General features: G+C 43.9%; 1 protein-coding gene across 1 annotated transcript in view; it reads right to left on the reverse strand.

Moving 5' to 3' along the window:
- Positions 1-18067, reverse strand: part of UBASH3B (ubiquitin associated and SH3 domain containing B) — a 104157-nt gene extending 86090 nt beyond the window's left edge. Inside the window, exon 1 of the mRNA XM_032802398.2 lies at positions 17577-18067. Within this exon, the coding sequence (XP_032658289.1) occupies positions 17577-17740 (164 nt within the window). The 5' untranslated portion in view covers positions 17741-18067. The remainder of the gene's footprint in view (positions 1-17576) is intronic.
- Positions 18068-19457: the final 1390 nt, after the last annotated feature.

Consider the following 19457-nt stretch of genomic DNA (forward strand, 5'->3'; position numbering starts at 1 on the left):
TTCAAGGATCCCGGCTCTAGTGAGGATTCTCTGTATGACTTTGGGCAAGGTTAGAGTCTTTCCTTAGGCACCTCAGCCATGTGACTCCAGGGGGTAGGTTCCCATTTGTGGATCGCTGAGCAGAGCTAGGCAGCTCCTTGCAGTCAGGACTTAGGCGCGAAACAGGTGTGTGCTGCCATCTCCCCTTCTCCCCCCGTCAATGCACTGTATTTTGTAGATCACATTATTTGGGGCCCTTTCTCTCCCCATTCATTGTGTATGGGGCCTAGGCACCTAATTCAGCTTTGTGGCTCATAGGGCTGTTCCTGTGATTTGTTAATAGGTGCCATGACGCTCAGGTTTGTAACGCATAAGTCCACTCACAGTGTTTTTGAAAACTTGAGTCCTGGGCTTTATACCTAACTCTGCCACTTACTTGCTGCCTGGCTCTGGACAGGTTACTTAGGGTCAGCTTTTCAAAAGTAGCCTTTAATTTTAGGTGCCTTAGTTTTAGATACCTAAGGGGCCTGATTTTCACAGGTGATGAGCACACACCCTCCCCAGTGCCCAGAATAGAGATTCTAGATGCTTAGCACCTCTAAAAATCAGTGTTTAAAATGGGGCACACAAAGCCTGCCTCCCCCATGCAAAAAAGTCACTTTTGAAAATTTAGGGTTTGTCTTTCTGTACTGCAGTTTTCTCATCTGTGAAATGGGGATAATAATAATTCCCTGCCTCACAGTGGTGTGAAGATTGACATTTGAGGTACTCAAATTCCAGTTGACTATAGGAGTGCATACAGTTATTATAGCATAATATGCATGTTTGAAATTAAAACTCCGAGAAGAGTGAATCCTTGCATGTGTACGTCCATTGGGTCAGAGGCTCCAGCAATAGAATGGTCTGTGGGTAGAGTGATAGTTACAAATGCAACCAAATAACTGAATCATGCAAAATATCATCATAAACAGGACGCATAGTACATATTTAAGAAAAAACAACTAGCTGATGAAAACCAAAAGGAAATGGAATTAGAGACACTAATCCAGATAACCGAATGTAGCTATTCTAATGCTGGATCAGAGCTGGCTAACTGGAACACTGACAGTGATGTGGAATCAGCAGAAATTCTGACTGTGCTATGGAATTTAAAAATAAAGGTTTTTGGAAGACCCCCATCCAGAAAAGCACCTAAGTATGCGAGTAGTCCCAGTTGAAGCCAGCATGACTACTCATGTGTTTAAGCAATGTATTTAAGTGCCTTTGCCAGACTAGCTCCTAAATTCACAGCAATTTCCTCCTCTGAGTTGGATTGCAGTGGTGGATTCTGTGGAGTCCTGAGCAGTTTTTGAGAGCACTTGGCTTGTAGAAGGAAACTCACACTCTACTGAAAATCCACACCAGGCTCTAAATGTTCCACCCTTGTCACTCTTTAATCTTCAAAATGCCAGTGAAATTTATGCAGTGCATTTGCCATGCACCAGCCCTCTGAACACAGATGACCTTCATTCAGACCTGTATAGATTTTGGAATGGGCATGGCCAGTGTTTCCTGGATGTTTTCAGAGGGCAGCCTGGTCTTAATGTTCTTCTCATTTAATAAAAGAAAAATAGGGTACAGTAGCAAGAATTTCCAGTGAATTTTATATTGTGATTGAAAAATTGTCTCCTGCTTTGACATTTACTATGCAGCAAAGGATCATTATCTAGTCACAACATTCAATCCCACTTTCATGATCTCAGATTAATTGTTCAGTTGTTTCAAATATTCATATGATTGGAAGAATGTTCAGTAGAAGAGTCAGCTGCATACAACACAAATTCAAAACTAACTTGTTACATCTAAGATCAAGAGAACTGGCTTGGAAAATACGAGATTCCTTCCTCACCACAGTTACACCCAACCTGTGAAACCATAAAAACCCTTCCTCCGTTCCTAAAATGACACTCAAACCAAACATACTTTAAAGTTCTGGAATATTCAGTAAACAAAACTTCTTTCGATTTATGCTACTGCCTCTGCACATCTGAGTTCAAAGGTTGGATTAGAATCTAAAATGTCATGTGAGAGGCCGTTTTTGTGTTGTTTGCAGCCTAACAGTGATTTCAGACTCCTGAGATATAGACCCAGCTCTGCAGCTGACTTGCTGCATGGCTTTGGGCAAGTCACTTAGGCCAGAATCTTTTTACCTTAGATGCCTGAAGTAAGCGCCCTGATTTCCAGAGGAGCTGAGCATCCATGGGCGAAGATTTTTACAAGTGATTAGTTGGTTTGGGTGCCCAACTTGGGACAACTGAAAGGGGCCTGGTTTTCAGAAAGCGCTGAGTCAGCTGCTCTCTGGATATCAGGCCCCCGTAAGGAACCTCACACTGGTCATCCCAAATCACTAGTAATTTCTATGGGTCATCTCAATTATCACTTCAAAGGTTTTTTTTTCCTCCTGCTGATGATAGCTTATCTCAATTGATTGGACTCTTCCAGTTGGTATGCGTACTTCCACCTTTTCATGTTCTCTGTATGTATAAATATCTCCTGTCTGTGTGTTCCATTCTATGCATCCGAAGGAATGAGCTGTAGCCCACGAAAACTTATGCTGAGATAAATTTGTTAGTCTCTAAGGTGCCACAAGTACTCCTGTTCTTTTTAGTAACTTCTGAAAATCCTGTCCTGGATTTAATCAATTCTGACTTAAAAAACAAAACAAGCAAACAAACAAAAAAACATCCAAGGGTGAAATTCACCCTTGTGCTGGGACCCATCAAGTAATGCAGGGGCCTTTGCTGGTCCTCTGTGAATTTCACTTTGGGCATGTTGATATTATGGGTGCTACAGCTGCACCGCTAGATGCTTCCTGTATTGACAGCGGGGATTTTTCCATTGATATAGGTAATCCACATCCCTGAGTGACAATTGCTAGGTCAACAGAACAATTCTTCCATCAACCTTGCTGCGTCTATGCCAGGGATTAGGTTTGTCTTAATTATAGTGCTCAGGGTGTGTGAATTTGTCATCTTCCTCAGCAACGTAGCTAGGTTGATGTAAATTTTAAGTGTAGGATAGTGCCTTATCTATGGTACTTTTATGACTGCCCATTACCACGGTATCTGAACACCTCACAAGCTTTATGTATTTATCCTCATCACTTCCCTGTGAGGTTGGGCACTGCTACTACCCCCATTTTACAGATGGTCAGCTGAGGCACAGAGAGATGAAGTGACTTGCTCAGGGTCATAAAACAAGTCTGTGGTGGAGCAGGGAATTGCCCCCAGGTCTTTTGAGGCCCAAGCTAGCACTCTAGCCACGGGACTATTCTGCCCCTAAGTCTGCTCAGAAGTCTCAGTCCACAGGGAGGATAATTTCCTTTAGTCAGTGGAGTAAAAGTTAGTTATGGTCATGAAAAACAGTAAAAGATAATTTGTGGGAGATACTTCAACTGGTGATTTCCCGCTTCAGGTGCTATTTGGTCTTAGTGTGTGTGAAAGCTTGGTACTCAGAGACAAGGGCTTGTGGCTGCCTTGGCTGATTGTCAGAGTAACTTCCTGTTTTATTTGACAAGCTTTTCCACTGACCTTCTAAATGTCAGAAAGAATTAAAAACAGAAACCCCGGCTCTGACTGCATCTTCTCCACTCTCTCTGGGTTTCATGCAATTAATGAAGGGGACTGTGCGGCAAATAGCCATTGTGGCTTGATCCAACACCTCCTGAGGTTCATAGAAGTCTTTCCACTCACTTCAGTGGGCACTGGGTCAGGCCTTGTACACAGAGGGCGAGACTGTAATGTTTAAGCCACAGTCTGTTTTGGGCTAGCCAGTGAAGGGAGTGCACGGCAATCCCGGAAGGAATCCCATTTGATTCAGCCTGGATCCCTCTGCAGGGTGCAGGGAAGAGCCCTCCAGGGCAGCAAACATGTGCTTCTGCTGTAGAGTATATTCCCCTCATGTTCTCCACACTGACTCAGCCTCCCTGACCACAATGGAGGAGGTGAAGCTCTGGTCCTACCATCATCCTGGGCCCTTTCGACAGCCTAGAGCCGCCAGTTGTGTTAGAATTACAAGCTGGGCCTTTTTCTCCTTAAAAACCCTAGCAGCTCTTCTACGCTTTTGCTCCCGCTGTTGCAATCACTGGTGGAGCAGCACTAGTGGTAGCAGTGGTGGGAACGTTCAACCACCATGTCTTCTAGGCCTGCTCTTAATACAGGGGGAGACCGCAATTAACACATCAGCGATGGGTCTGCACTAGTGTTCCTGTTGGAGCTGGGAAATATTTAAAGATGAATCATCTACAGGGCCCTACCGAATTCACAGTCCATTCTGGTCAATTTCACGGTCAGAGGGTTTTTAAAATAGCAAATTTCATTATTTCACCGATTTAAAATTGAAATACTATGGTGCTGTAATTGTAGGGGTCCTGTCCCCAAAAGGACTTGCAGTGGGGAGGTTGCAATACTGCTACCTGTATTTCTGTGCTGCTGCAGGCGGCGGTGCTGCCTTGAGAACTGGGGAGCGGCGGCTGCTGGCCGGGAGCCCAGCGCTGAAGGCAGAGCTGCCGCCAGCAGCAGTGCTGAAGGAAGGATGGTATTGCCACCCTTACTTCTGCGCTGCCTGCAGAGCTGGGGCCTCTGTCAGCAGCCGCCACTCTCTGGCCACCCAGCTCTGAAGGCAGCAGTGCAGAAGTAAGGATGGCATGGAATAGTATTGCATTTTTCATGGCTATGAATGTGGTAGGGGCCTAATCATCTAGTATAGACACAGTCACAGGATCCTTGTAGTAAGAGAGCTCCAGCACTCTCTCCCACTATTTGCACAGAGACAGCTACGACATGGCTGCACAGTTCCATACAGCAAATTCCATAAACCGGTTCTTACACATGCCTCTTAATGAACTATTTATTCGTCCAGTCTGTTTTCCCATTTAGTTTGGCACTCTTAACTCACTTCTTTTAAAACCCAGTTAGCACCAGCAAGGCCCATCCAAGAACCAAACACAAGGCAGAGAAATCAACAGCCAGTTACAGGAGTTTCCTGAGAGAACAACAAAAGAATCCCAGCTGGAGTCCAGTGCGGATTGACAAAGGAACTCCGATGACCCTGTTTTAAGGCTGACTTGACAAACGAAGCCCCAGCAAGATGCAATAGTCAGGTACCCTATGCATCTATGACTAAATCACTGAAGTACTGTCCCTGCAAAAACTCCCCCACTGTCCTGCATTTTAAATAGAGTTACAAGCCATGTCTCTATACGACAACTTTTACATGAAAACAGCTTGCAGTGCTCTGAGACATCACTGTCCTTTTCAGATTGTTGGGAAGGATTTCAAATACATTGATCCTGGTTTCCATGCATCAGCTTTTGAGCAGGAGTCTTCAATGGAATCAACCAGGAGCATTGATCCCAAGAGCTTTCATGAAGTTAATTCATATTTCTCTTGGGAGAAGATACCTACTAAGCCTCATTGCAAAGATCAGTGCAACCAAGTTTAATTTTGAAACTGAAAATTCCAATAAGGATTGTGTTTTCATGAGAGCAGGACATTAGGGAGAAAACAGCAAATATTGCAGATTTTTTGACCTTTTTTTCGTCAAAATTGGACCAATTTTGTAAAATCAAAATGAAGCACAAAAAACCCTGGAACGGCAGGTCCCACCGTGGTGTGATAGGCCCTGATCCTGCAGCTGGCTCCAGATAAGAAGAATCTTGTGCCTGAATGGCAGGGGTGCTGGAACAATGCGTGTAGAGGGTGCGCTGTGAGCCATTGAACCAAACTGTAAACCTTGTATATGACAGAAACCACTTCAAGCCGGGGGTACTGCTGCCCTCCTAGTTCCAGCACCTATGGAACCACCTATCAACCATCCACGGGTGGTTCACACTGGCATGGGAGTCTGCCATTGCACATGATACAGTTGGAGCATTGTGGCTATAGGTTGCATAGGTCTATAGGTGCCATCCCGATGAGAAGAAAATGTAGATAGGGTGAGCAGACAGCAACTGTGAAAAATCAGGACGGGGGTAGGGAGTAATAGGGACCTGTATAAGAAAAAGTCCCCAAAAATGGAACTGTCCCTTTAAAAACAGGACCTCTGGCCACCCTAAGTGTAGGTGAATAGGATGGAAGGTGAGTGGACATGGATCTGTGGGACATTAGGATGCCAGTTGCCACCCAACTTCACTGTTGCAATGGAACAGCATACCATTGCACCGTGACACCATAACAGGGGCTCTCTGCTGCAGGCCTCTGATTTGTGGAGCCATCTTGAGTCACTCTCTGCTCACAGCCCTCTGCACTTGGCTAAATTTACACTGACACATTTCAGACCAGAATAATCACACCATGCAGGAGACCAGCTGCACAACCACTGTCTGCGAAACAGCCCTGCATTCTCCATTACCTGCTGTGAGTCTTTAAAGTGTGCTCAAGCCCCCAGGTGCTCTAATTGAAGGCAGTAATGGGCATCTTGTAGGTGTGTGGATAATGGCCTGGGAGGCACAGAAGCAGTGAGTCACCATTTACAAAGATGCTGCATAGCTAGTGTAAAAATGTATTGTGAGGGGAGAGGAGGGGAATACTGAAGACATAGCTTTTCCTCCCAAAGACTTGGGGATAGATTCTTATGTACTCTAAAACCTCTTTGCCTTGACAGACTGGTGCAAAAGAACCCACTGGCAGAGTAGCATAAAGGGGCCTTGGTGCAAATGAGAACCAGGCTATTTCTGAGCAAACTCCTCAGCTCATATATATTAGCATTTCTCCAACGAAGTCAATGGCCCTATGCCCATGTACACAAGCTGAGGACTTGGCCCTTTGGACAGATACTCATACTCAGGAAGGCCACTTCACACTCTTCCAGCAGCATAAAGGAGTGTTAAAGGGAGTGTGAAGGTAACACACTGGGTGTATATGTAATTGACATTTAGGCTCATTGTAAGGCTCCATATACACTGCCAACCTACCGGTATATGAGAATCGCTCCCCCCCACACTCCACCCCAACCCTATGTTTCAGAACAGTCTGAATTCTGACTCAGAGGAATGATTGCAGTTTATCCACTGGTAACATACAGTGATCTGATGTTTACTATTAATTACCAACCACACTCATTTCAAGCATGTGATGAAGGGAAATATTTTTTTTGTGGAGAATAAGCTAAAAAAATCATATGTGGAGAGGAGTGTGGTTCTTGCTAGAGAAATCAGAATAATACCGTGTAATTCTATAGTACCCTTTATTCAAAAAACTTGACAAACATTAATTAATTACGTCTATCTCTGTGGCTTCAAACAAGTTAATGCACCTCTGATTTAATTTCTCCATTTGTAAAATGGAGAAAACACTCACTCAGCTTACATGGGGTCTGGGAAGCTCACTTCATTTATTTTTGACCTCCTATGAAGATGAAAAGTGCTAACTATTAGCTAGTATTACACTTACATAGGATGGAATTCACCGCTGTTCAGAGGGCCGTATGCACTACTTGAAAGTTCCACTTTATCCTCAACACAGTGGTGCCTAGAACTTTTCACCAGCCCTCTACACATATTTCACCAAAATATTATTAATGAGAAGAATCAGGAATAAAAGCTTGTAGTGGAGAGAATGCTGAGATCAATACCTATCGTGCTGACCAACACTATCTCCTGTGCTCTCCCTGTGTCTGACTGTTTGCATCCAACTGTTGTCTCTTGTCATCTGTTTAGACTGCAAGCTCTTTGAGGCAGGCAACCTCTTTTTGTTTGGTGTTTGTATAGCACCTAGCAGTGTGTGTGTGTGTGTATATATGTGTGTGTGTGTGTATATATCAGTCCTGGTCCATGATCAGGGCTCCTAAGTTACTACTGCAATAGAAATAAAACAATGTTTTATATTAGTGCAAAACAGGAGAAATAGAATTTGGCAGCAAAAAATTCTGTCCTTTCCCAAAAGATAAGGTATAGTTTAGAAAAATAAATGTACTGCTGCTTTATGCATCACAGGTGTTCCCTATGTTACTGAAAACATCCCTTCCATAACCATGAGGAAAATACAGAGCACTTTGCTCTCAACTACTCATGTTCAAAGTTAAGGATGGGTTTAAGTGCTTTGCTGAATCAGGGTGTTAATGGGAACTGGATCAGATCCTAGTGGAGTAAGAATTGTTTATATTTCGTTGGCATGGGGGTGGAAAAGATAATAAGTCTGGTGCTTTTAAGAATCGACAGAGGAAAAATATGTCTAATGCACTCCCTCCTCTCCAGCAGAAATTTAGCAGTCACTATCCGCAAATGATTAATTCTGAACTATCATGAACCGCAATGCCTACTTAATAATATGTAAAAGAAAGAAATGACACTTGCTTTAAACTGCTTATAATAAGGGTGACGGGAAGAGGGTAAGTGAAATATGGTTAAAACCTCTTTCAGTGTCAAGCTATTAAAGGTCTCGCTGTTTATCACAGTTACATATCTTCAACTTTGCCTCTAAGCTCCTAGGTTTGCTCAGCAGCAGAGTTAACCTTTTGTCAGTATTTCCATAATGATCATCCCATTGACAAGCCTTGACTTGCATGACATTGGCCTGGCATGAAAGAGTGCAGTAGACCCCCCCAGTCCCAGAGACATTTGACAAAGTTGGGAGGAGGGCGCGGAACACAAATAAACAAACAAAATCTATTTGACCAAACAAAATTGCTCTTTTTAAAAAAGTTTTGTCCTATTGGCTGGTGTGTTTGAGATAGAGCCATGGCACTTCTCCCTGACCCCCATCCACTTATCTTTTGAAGCTGCTCCAGTTTCTGGTGAAAGTCGTGGGCAACAACATCAGCCCTTTGCCCACATGACAAATCCCCAGTGAGAAGGACAAGAACAAGCAAATGTTATGTTGCTTGCATTTATTTTACTATCAAAGTGGGCTAAGGTCACAGGTCCCTGGCAAGTTTCTAATGTCTCCTGGGATAGTGTAAAGGATTGACAGCCCTGCAACATAGAATTCTGAGATGCAGGATCACGGGGATCAGTGTACTCCCACTGACTTGTCTCTAGACCGGGAACTCATCACATAATGCTATTTGTATGTTTTAATGCAGGATCTCAGTAAGGGAAGCTAACGGAACAAAGGTGCAATGCAGCTCTTTCCCTGCCCCCCCAACTAGGCGGGTGTATAAGAAAAACGTCCACCGGGAAGCTTTCATTCTGCACAGCTGGCACTTACACAGCGAATATCCCAATGACTCATTGACCTTGGCATGGTTGTAATACGCAATCTTTGCGTAAGGATGCGCCATTCTTAAACAGTTCTCCCAGGCTCCCAGGCACAAGTGTCCTGGTTGTCAATACTGCAGAAATGTCTTTTTATTTTACCTCTCTCGGCTCCCATCCCACCGCCTCAAGAAACAGGATTACTGGGAAGACAGGTCAAGCTGTGGTTTATGTATAAAATACCTCCAAGCAAAGATGCAGTATTGCTCCAGCCACAGCACTTTAGGTTGTGATCTTATCACAGGGACAGGCTTGGTCAGCACTTGAGTCAGATGGTCTCTTTTGCAAGCACTGCAAGAACTTGTGATGGCAATTCAAGGGGTGTCACTCTTCTCTTTAAGGCATAGATACAGCAATGAGCTCTGTGCCAGAGATGTCTGTGTCTGCCCACCCAGAGCCCCAGAGTACAGGGGTGTACATTCAAGGAGCTCAGTGCAGGTCTGGGGTCTAACCCAGTATAGATATAATGTCCCAGCATGGTGTGTGATAACACCAGGGAGTCACTGCCTTTTGAATGAGACATACAAACAGTGATCACTTGTAAATGATTAGGGATGTCACATCTAATATCATGGCTAGAATGCAACTCAGATGACTGCAGTCACGTGTCTTCCCAAATTTGCTTGCAGTTTCAACTTCCTAAAGTATCCTGAATTTCTTTTCCTAAAAACTGGTGTAACATTAGGGTGCACTGTTATGTTTGAACCCAGAGGTGGCTGCCTTTCACAGTCATCAGAGTGGGATGAAAAGTGCTATAGAGAGTGTAAAATCATATTTTTCTCAAATGCCTCTATAATATTAGGTGACTTTCTGCACTAATAGCTGTATCATTTTAGTTTTCTTTGACATATAAAGGTTATCATGTTATCTGGCTTGGGTGACCAGATTGCAAATGTGAAAAATCGGGAGAGAGGGTGGGAGGTAATAGGAGCCTACATAAGAAAAAGACCCCAAAATTTGGGACTGTCCCTATAAAATTGGGACACCTGGTCATCCTAGTCAGGGCTGTATGCAGACTGTGTTGAGGTAGCTCTGGAAAACAAGATTTTCTTTGCTTGTCCATTCTTATAGCATACATTCTCTTAGCCTCCCTCAATATTCCTTGACTATCAAAATAAGACTACCTCATCAGCCCCTATCCTCAAACAACTCCCTTGGCTCCCTATTCATTTCAGGACAAACTGTCCTCCCTGGTTTCTAAAAACCTCTCTGAATTTGACCTTGCAGACTCAGGGCAAAATTTTCAAAAATGCTCCTAAGTCCCATTTTCAAAAATCACTTAAGGCCAGATTTTCATGGACTAAAATCCATGGGAGTTAGACACCTAACCTGCGTTGGTGCTTTTGAAAATTCCACTAAGTGCCCATTTGCATCTTTAGACACCTAAATTCCTTTGAAAATCTGGCCCTTATGATCTTAAGTTCCTAAGGCATGTTTGAAAATGGGACTTAGGCACTTCTGAAATTTTTTACTCTTTGTCTTTTAATATTTCTTCTGTCTACAGACATCCAGTTTGTCCCATCATACACTCTTGTCATTCTTGGTGCAAATGCCTTCTCTGAGATGCATGGAACAATCTCCCTATAACTCTCTGCCCAGTCAATCATCCAGATTTCCTGCTCTCCTCTGAACATTTTTCTTTCCTCCCTTCTCTGATTGTTTAGTTCCTTTTGTTTATTATTTCATGTTATAACTATGTGATTTAAATCTGTAATGCATTTCACAATACAGATTGCATTAAAAGCACTATACAAAATATAGATGGTGTATTACAGCCAGTCTATCTGAATGATTGCTCCATTTCCCTTTTTACTCACCTTGCTCATTTCCTCCAATCAGTTTCATTCTGTTCTTTTTTTTTTTTACAAAAAAAAAAAAAAGAAAAACTACAGTAAGATATGTGAGAGACAAGGTGGGCAAGGTTGTATCAGATATGAAGAAGAGCTCTTTGTAGCTCAAAAGCTTCTTTCTCTCATCAACAGAAGATAGCCACTAAAAATATATTGCGCCACCCTTATCCCTCATACCCTGAGACCAACACAGCTGCAACAATACTGCAAACAGTAGGAAATGCATTCAGAGACAGGGGTCATTTCCTAAAGGGACAGGTTCTCTTTTTCTTAAGAATAGTTTTGTGATTAAGATACTGGACTGAGCCTCGGGTATGTGAGTTCAATTCCTCGTTCTGCCACGGGAAGTCACTTAATTTCTCTGTGCTTCAGTTCCTCATCTGTAAAATGGGGATAACAATACTTCTCATTTTTTGTAGTCTGTAAAGATCTTTGAGACATGGTCTGTCTTTGGCTATGTGTATATTCTATGCCTAACACAATGGGGCTTTTAGGCACTACTGTAATACAAATAAAATAATAATAATCCCTCAGTCCTGGAGCAGAATTTGCAGTAAAGTCAATGAAAATTCCACATGTGGAATGATAGTGGGATATGGCCCCAAATGTATGTTTGCTGAAGCCTTTTTCCAGTGTTCCTTCCCTACAGCTGCTAACTCAATTGCAGTATCTGTGTTCAATTGCACAGCCCAGCCCCATGCTTCCCTCTTGGATCCATTCCAGCACAGATGTACACAATTGTTCAGAGGCCCCAATGCTGAACCTAGGAACTTCAGCACATGAACCAGACCATTTAATTACTCAAGATATTGCTCAAGCCAGGATGCAGAATTTCATCTGTTAAAAGCCAGAGTGTGCAAAAAGCCTTCTGTCTTATTACTCCCCAAAACAGTTAAATAAGTACTCAAAAGGGAAAAAATAAGCACCGCAGAGAGAAAAGCAGATCTGGATGAGTAATTTGTAAGGGATTGCTTATTTAATCAATTATGCCTTTTTCTTTAAAACTGTTCACCAAGTGAACAGATTGGGATCTTCAACAAATTTGCTGTTTAAAATTGTTGACCAAATAATCCCTTGGTCTGCAGCTTGCTTCTGAGTGTTCAGAATTTGAAATGGAAGGGGTTTTGATTAGACATGTGGTACTATGTATATTTGTATTACAGGAGCACGCAGAGGCTCGAGCCAGGATCGAGATGCCATTGTCTTGAGTGCTGTACAAATGAAGTCCCTGCCCCAAGTAGCTTGTGGGCATGGTACCAGTATATTCTGTTCCATGGCTGGATGCAATTGGTTCCAGCGTGATTACATACTTGAAGTCCACTCTCTTCCAGTATGCCGTTAAAAATTGCTCTGTCAAGGATACTCTCATCAGTAAACACGTTCGTTAGGGGTGGAATTCATTCCTGCACAGAAGCTCAACCCAAGGCTCAAAGCACCACTTGAATCTTTCTTAAGTCCCACTAAAGCCCAAAGAGCTTAAGTGATGCACAGACCTTGAGCTGTTCCTGTGGACAAGGCTGAATTTCAGCCTAGAATATTTGCAAAAAGCTAGCGTGATGGGGGCACACACATGGGGGAAGTGAATTTATTTCAGGCTCCAATTTTTTTTTTATTTTTTTTTCAGCATTCTCCCAGTGTTAGCACAAACCCTGGAGGGATAGGAGCCTCTTTACTGAAATGCTGCTATGTTGCTCTGTCTGTTACTAGGCAAACATGTTTTAACAGCACAGAAAACACGTTTGGAACACAGGAGAGAATTTCACTATGTAGAAATTGGACTGAGTCCCTCTAATTTGAGGCTCATCATAAAGTAATAAATACCCGTATTCTAACTCCTGCTGGTACTCCATAGCTACCAAGGACCAAAACAAAACATCATCATCTTGGTTCTGCTGAGGTGGGGGACAGGAAGTGGTGTAGCTTTGTGTGTTGACTCCTCTTTGGCCCCCTGGATGATTCACTACTGAGCTCAACCCAGTATTCTCCATGGGAATGTGGGGTCGTGTACAGGAGGGGAAGTGGCAGAGTTGATCTAGTGGGATGGAAGGCTCGTGGATCCATTATGAACCTCCTGAATACACCAGTCGCCCATGGAACTTATTCCCACGCAGTGTCCTGCTCTTTTCTCCTACAGTGATGGCTGAGCCACATATAGGGAATGTCTACACGATCAAGCTGAGTGCCCCCAGCGTGGGCCTATTGTCTCCAACGGATTGTATTGTATTGTAGCCAACATATTCAAGGTGGCTAATCCTACCTGCTGCTTGCACCACCTCAGCTGCACTCACTAGGGTGTAAGCTCAACCAGAGCTAGCTAGTGAGGATATGCCTCCTTAAGCTGGGAATTGCAGCTCTAGCTCGAAGTGCAGACGTACCTATACAAGTTGATAAGCCTGCTCCAGCTTTGACTAAGAGCTGAGCTTTGGCAGCAGTGGCTCATGCTTTTAGAACCAGCGATCCCAGTACAATCGGTTAACTGACCTACCCTGAGCCACAGCAATTATATTAAGCCTTATATATTTTTACTGTGTTTGTCATTTATAATGTAGTATAGAATCATAGACTTTAAGGTCAGAAGGGACCATTATGATTGTCTAGTCTGACCTCCTGCACAACGCAGGCCACAGAATCTCACCCACCCACTCCTGTATCAAACCCCTAACCTATGTCTGAGCTATTGAAGTCCTAGAAACTTGAATATGTAAATCTCAGCCTTAGTCTCCTCCCTTTGCACAGAAATGTGCATTTGGATAAAAGGCTTTTTCTGGGAAGCAGCAATCTTGTGGGAATCACCCCGACAACGTGCTCTGTACTGCTTAGACACCCTGCACTTTTGGGATCCTGACCACTGACCTGTGGATTATTCCATAATAGTCCACCATGGGCAGCAGCAATTACTTTAAGGGAGAAAGTAGTTAAGGACATAGAGGTCAATGGTAATTGGGACGAATTGCAACATGGATTTACTAAAGGTAGATCGTGCCAAACCAACCTGATCTCCTTCTTTGAGAAGGTGACGGATTACTTAGATAAAGGAAATGCGGTAGATCTAATTTACCTCGATTTCAGTAAGGCGTTTGACACGGTTCCGCATGGGGAACTGTTAGTTAAATTGGAAAAGATGGGGATGAATATGAAAGTTGTAAGGTGGATAAGGAACTGGTTAAAGGGGAGACTCCAGCGGGTCATACTGAAGGGTGAATTGTCAGGCTGGAAGGAGGTTACTAGTGGAGTCCCTCAAGGATCGGTTTTGGGACCGATCTTATTTAACCTTTTTATTACTGACCTTGGCACAAAGAGCGGGAATGTGCTAATAAAGTTTGCGGATGACACAAAGCTGGGGGGTATTGCTAACACGGAGAAGGACCGGGATACTATACAGGAAGATCTGGACCACCTTGTAAACTGGAGTAATAGTAATAGGATGAAATATAATAGTGAAAAGTGCAAGGTCATGCACTTAGGGATTAATAATAAGAATTTTAGATATACATTGGGGACGCATCAGTTGGAAGCAACAGAGGAGGAGAAGGACCTTGGGGTATTGGTTGATAGCAGGATGTCTATGAGCCGCCAATGCGATATGGCCGTTAAAAAAGCAAATGCGGTTTTAGGATGCATCAGGCGAGGTATTTCCAGCAAGGATAAGGAGGTGTTAGTACCGTTATATAAGGCGCTGGTGAGACCCCACCTGGAATATTGTGTGCAGTTCTGGTGTCCCATGTTTAAGAAGGATGAATTCAAACTGGAACAGGTTCAGAGACGGGCTACTAGGATGATCCGAGGAATGGAAAACCTGCCTTATGAAAGGAGACTCAAAGAGCTTGGCTTGTTTAGCCTGGCCAAAAGAAGGCTCCGGGGGGATATGCTTGCTCTATATAAATATATCAGGGGGATTAACGTTAGGGAGGGAGAGGAATTATTTAAGCTTAGTACTAATGTAGGCACAAGGACAAATGGGTACAAACTGGATATTAGGAAGTTTAGACTTGAAATTAGACGAAGGTTTCTAACCATTAGGGGAGTGAAGTTCTGGAACAGCCTTCCGAGGGAAGTAGTGGGGGCAAAAGACTTATCTGGCTTTAAGACTAAGCTTGATAAGTATATGGAGGGGATGATATGATGGGATAGTTTAATTTGGGCAATTGATCTTGGATTATCAGCAGATAAGTCTGCTCAATGGTCTGTGAGGGGATGTTGGATGGGATGGGATCTGAGTTACTGCAGAGAATTCTTTCCTGGGTGCTGGCTGGTGAGTCTTGCCCACATGCTCAGGGTTTAGCTGATCGCCATATTTGGGGTCGGGAAGGAATTTTCCTCCAGGGCGGATTGGCAGGGGCCCTGGAGGTTTTTCGCCTTCCTCTGCAGCGTGGGGCATGGGTCACTTGCTGGTGGATTCTCTGCAGCTTGAGGTCTTCAAACCACAATTTTGAGGATTTCAATAACTCAGTCATGGGTTAGGGGTTGTTATAAAAGTGGATGGGTAGGGTTCTGTGGCCTGCCTTGTGCAGGAGGTCAGACTAGATGATCATATTGGTCCCTTCTGACCTATGAGTCTATGAGTCTGCTTTTATTTTTATTTTGCTTCTTACTTACATTTTAATAACCAGTTAATTGCAACATTATCAGCAGACTGAGATACAGTGCCAAGAGCTATGTTATACACTGAGTCATCTAATTCCAGCACAAAGTTTATCAGTTAAATATACTATTATGGTATCCTGTTGTATATAAAGAACTAGCTGTCCCCCCCTCCCCCGAGTCCAAATACTTTATGATAATTAGCCTTTAAGTTTGGGGGTATTTTTGCAACCTGTTCTTTGTATTTAACCTCTCCCAGCTGGTCTATCTAGGCTTTGGTTTCATTTTTATGTACTGCAACTAAGAAGCAAGCTTTCATTAAGCAAGGATGTGAATTGCATGGCAACCAGGTACTCAGCCGAAGGTAAAATAGCTGGCTGTCAAACTAGACATCACTGTCATAGAGGTAATAATTGTTTTTATCTTTCATATCAAGCATTTCTTTCCTCCTTCTAGGCTGAGTAATATGCTAGTGCATTTCCATCGTCTGGGTGCATTAAGTCATTGCTTCCTCAGTATGCCAATCTGCAAGCATCCTGTTTAAATGCTACATCTCACTTTCTATATATGGCTATAGATCATTGACACACATATAGAGCATAAGTAGGACAACTGGAAAATGCACATTGGATTTTGAGTGTGTGTATGTTCTAGTGAAAGCCATGGTGGTTATATGAATCCATAGATATCTGTCCTTAAAATCATGTGCATCTGTGTACCTATAAAAAACAGTACGCAAAATAGTCGGAAACCAGCTGAGTTCTGATATCTCAACTACAAAAGGCAAATCTAGGCAGATCAAGCAATCATCCAAATTCCCCTAGTTTGTTATACAGCGTAAAGTACCCCACTCAGTAGCCATCATTTTAATAAGGGGGCTGGGGACAGTCAGTATTACATTATATTTAGGTTGCTGCCTAATGACTTTTAAGCACAGCAAAGAAATGTTACAACAGATTACGGCTAAATTGTGCAAGAAAAACACAGGAGGTTGGATTCCAAAGGTTTGGGGTTTTGAACACTGCTTCCATTGAGTTCACGGGCTGGTAGATTACAGAAAAGAGCTCAGGTGATTGAATGAGCTAAAATAACTGCTGAGGAATAACCATTGTCAAAATAATGGTTAAGGAATGTGGCTTCTAATTGCACATTGCTGAAGTCCAGTTTCCTGTCATGCTGGACATCCAAAACTTCTGAAGCAATTTCTCACCACGATAGGGACAGAGGCCAGTGTAGCTTGGCGCATCCATTCAGCAGCCAGGCCTGGCACTGTTTTCACAGTCCTGTTAATAAGCTTATTTTTTTGTTGCACCACAGCCCCGGAATTTGTGCGCTGCTGCTACCCTGACAGGGCTGTACATCGTGACATCAAAACAAATAACAGTCGCCGTAAAATAACAACCCCTCCAGCCAGGCTGGCTGCAATGAATGCTAATTTCTTCACCTGCCTTTAAAGCCCTGGCACATACCAACCTTCCCGAACCCCAGTTCACTTCCCTGGCCGTGCATATGCAATACACTCGCGCCACTCCCACCGCGCTGCAAACTGACACCCCAGCCTGCAAACCACTGCAGTGGATGGGCTCTGCCTCTGCAGTTCAGCAGCTCGCAGCGGAGCCTCCCCTCGAAAGACCCCCGCCCCCGCCCGGTTCCCAAACAAACCCATCTTCCAAAAAATGAAATCGGCCAAAGCCATTTGGAGCGAGGCGCACCTGCATTACCTAGCGATAAGCACCCAGCACAGGGAGCTGCGCAGCGCATCACGTTCTCCTGCACAGCCACCAGAACGCACCAGATAGACACACGCCTTCCATCCTGGAGCACCATGCAAACCAGAAATTGCAACCCCCCCCCCCTTTTAACCAGCTGGCCTTTATAACAGAAAAGGGGGGCCTCGGACGCGGGAGGGGGGAAGTAAAGATGTCCCAACTTACGCCCTGGCTTTGGGAAATCCCATTGATAAAAGGATATCCAGAGACGACCCGTGTTTGATTGTCCCCGTTCGGTGTTGTCTGTTTCTTCTGGGGGTGACTTTGCTGTAGAGCTCGTCTTTGGCAGCCATGGTGTGTGGTGTGGAGTTGTTGTACTGGGCCATCATTCAGCCATCGCAAAACACACAAAACAACACACCGGAAAGAAAAAAAAAAGAGACAGAGAGACAGCTGATCCACACAACGAGAAAGGCAAGCGGCTGCTGTTGTATTGCTGTGTGTCTCTGTGTCTCAGCAGCTGAGCGTGGAAACATACAGCACAGCTTCCTGGTGTAAAGCAACCCCCCCAACCCACTCCCAGCGCTCACAAAGTCATCGCTGGTGCTGGACTAGCGCCCCAGTTTAAAAGTCTCTTTCCCCCTCTGTGCCACACATGTGGAGCAAATGAAAGCCATGCAATTGCACTTCCTCCTCTTGAAAAGTCAGGAATTTGCTATGAGTAATTTCTGAATGGACCAGAAAGGCAAAAAGAAGCCCTTGTGGGCAGGCTTTGCCTTTTCCTCTCCTGGAAACCCTCCCCTCTCTTAAAGCTGCAGTGGATTTTATACCAAGCAGCAGACATTTAACCGGTGTGCGTTGCTGAATGCTTTGAACAAGCACTGCTGTTTTTGAGCCAAAGCCAGTATGCTAGTTTTTGGGGCTGCTTTTGTGAACCTAAAAGGCCAGTTCCTCAAAATATCCCTACATGGTTGGTTGGTTTGTTGCACTGGACAGCCACATTCAAATGTGTCAGCTCCCAGTACTTGTTCCTGCTTTTTGATCTAAGCATGAAATTGCAAAAACAAAGTTTTGTCATGGGATATTTGTTTGGAAAAACTGAACATCTTAATTACAACACTGGCTTCTTGGTATTGTAGCAAATCCGTGGCCATTTTAGGGCGTGCTGTTGTCATTTTAAGGCTGCATATTAGGAGATTCCCAGCATCAAGGGACAGGCTTCAGCTCCTCCTGCTCCTGAAGCACAATCCCTACAGCCTGAACATCTCAGTCTGCTCCTAACACTGTAAGGTATATGACCCACAGTTGTGCAGTTCTGATTCCAGCCAAGAGGGGGCAATGATCCACATGCAAAGTAGCCAGTTCATCACCATATTAAACCCAGAGATTGCTGGACCTAATCAAAATGAAGATTTTAATAATTATTTTATTTTGAAAAGCATGGAAAGATGTCACATATGTTGCATGGCTTGGACTTAAATTATGCAGAAATGCCCATCACCTTCCACATAAATAAGTGGAATGGGCCAGGCTGGACAGGAATATGCACTTTGTCACCATAAGCCTCTTTGGGGCTCTGCCTAAGACTATCAGATGAGCAAGGCTTTGCTGTGGTAGCCATGACAGTAGACAACTTGTAGGCAGTGGTTAAAGCAGATTGAAACAAGAGTGGGAAGCTCTCATCACACAGATCAATGAGCAGAGGGAGCTATTGGGGGAGTAAACTCTCCCTTGGCTTTAGAATGGGAATGGGGGAGCTTTACTCTTCTTCTAAGTTTATCCCTGTAGGTGAGAAACATAAGAACGGCCAATGGTCCATCTAGCCTAGTATCTTGTCTTCTGTCAGTGGCCAGTGCCAGATGCTTCAGGGGGAATGAACAGGACAGGGCAATTGTCAAGTGATCCATCCCCTTACTTTAACTCCTGTTTGTAGCCCTTGGATCATCCTGCACAGCCCACTGTTCTTTGCTTGTCAAATATTGCCCAATGGCACGTCTGTTCTGAGTGGGTTTGCCTCTTCCCTTTAATCCCTGCTCTTGTGTAGGACTCTTTCCTTCTCTTCCAGCCCCCTCCCACCCACACCTTTTCTTGTCTGTAGCAAGATGG

This window comes from Chelonoidis abingdonii, chromosome 18, assembly GCF_003597395.2.
Source record: "Chelonoidis abingdonii isolate Lonesome George chromosome 18, CheloAbing_2.0, whole genome shotgun sequence".
NCBI classification, from domain to species: domain Eukaryota; kingdom Metazoa; phylum Chordata; order Testudines; family Testudinidae; genus Chelonoidis; species Chelonoidis abingdonii.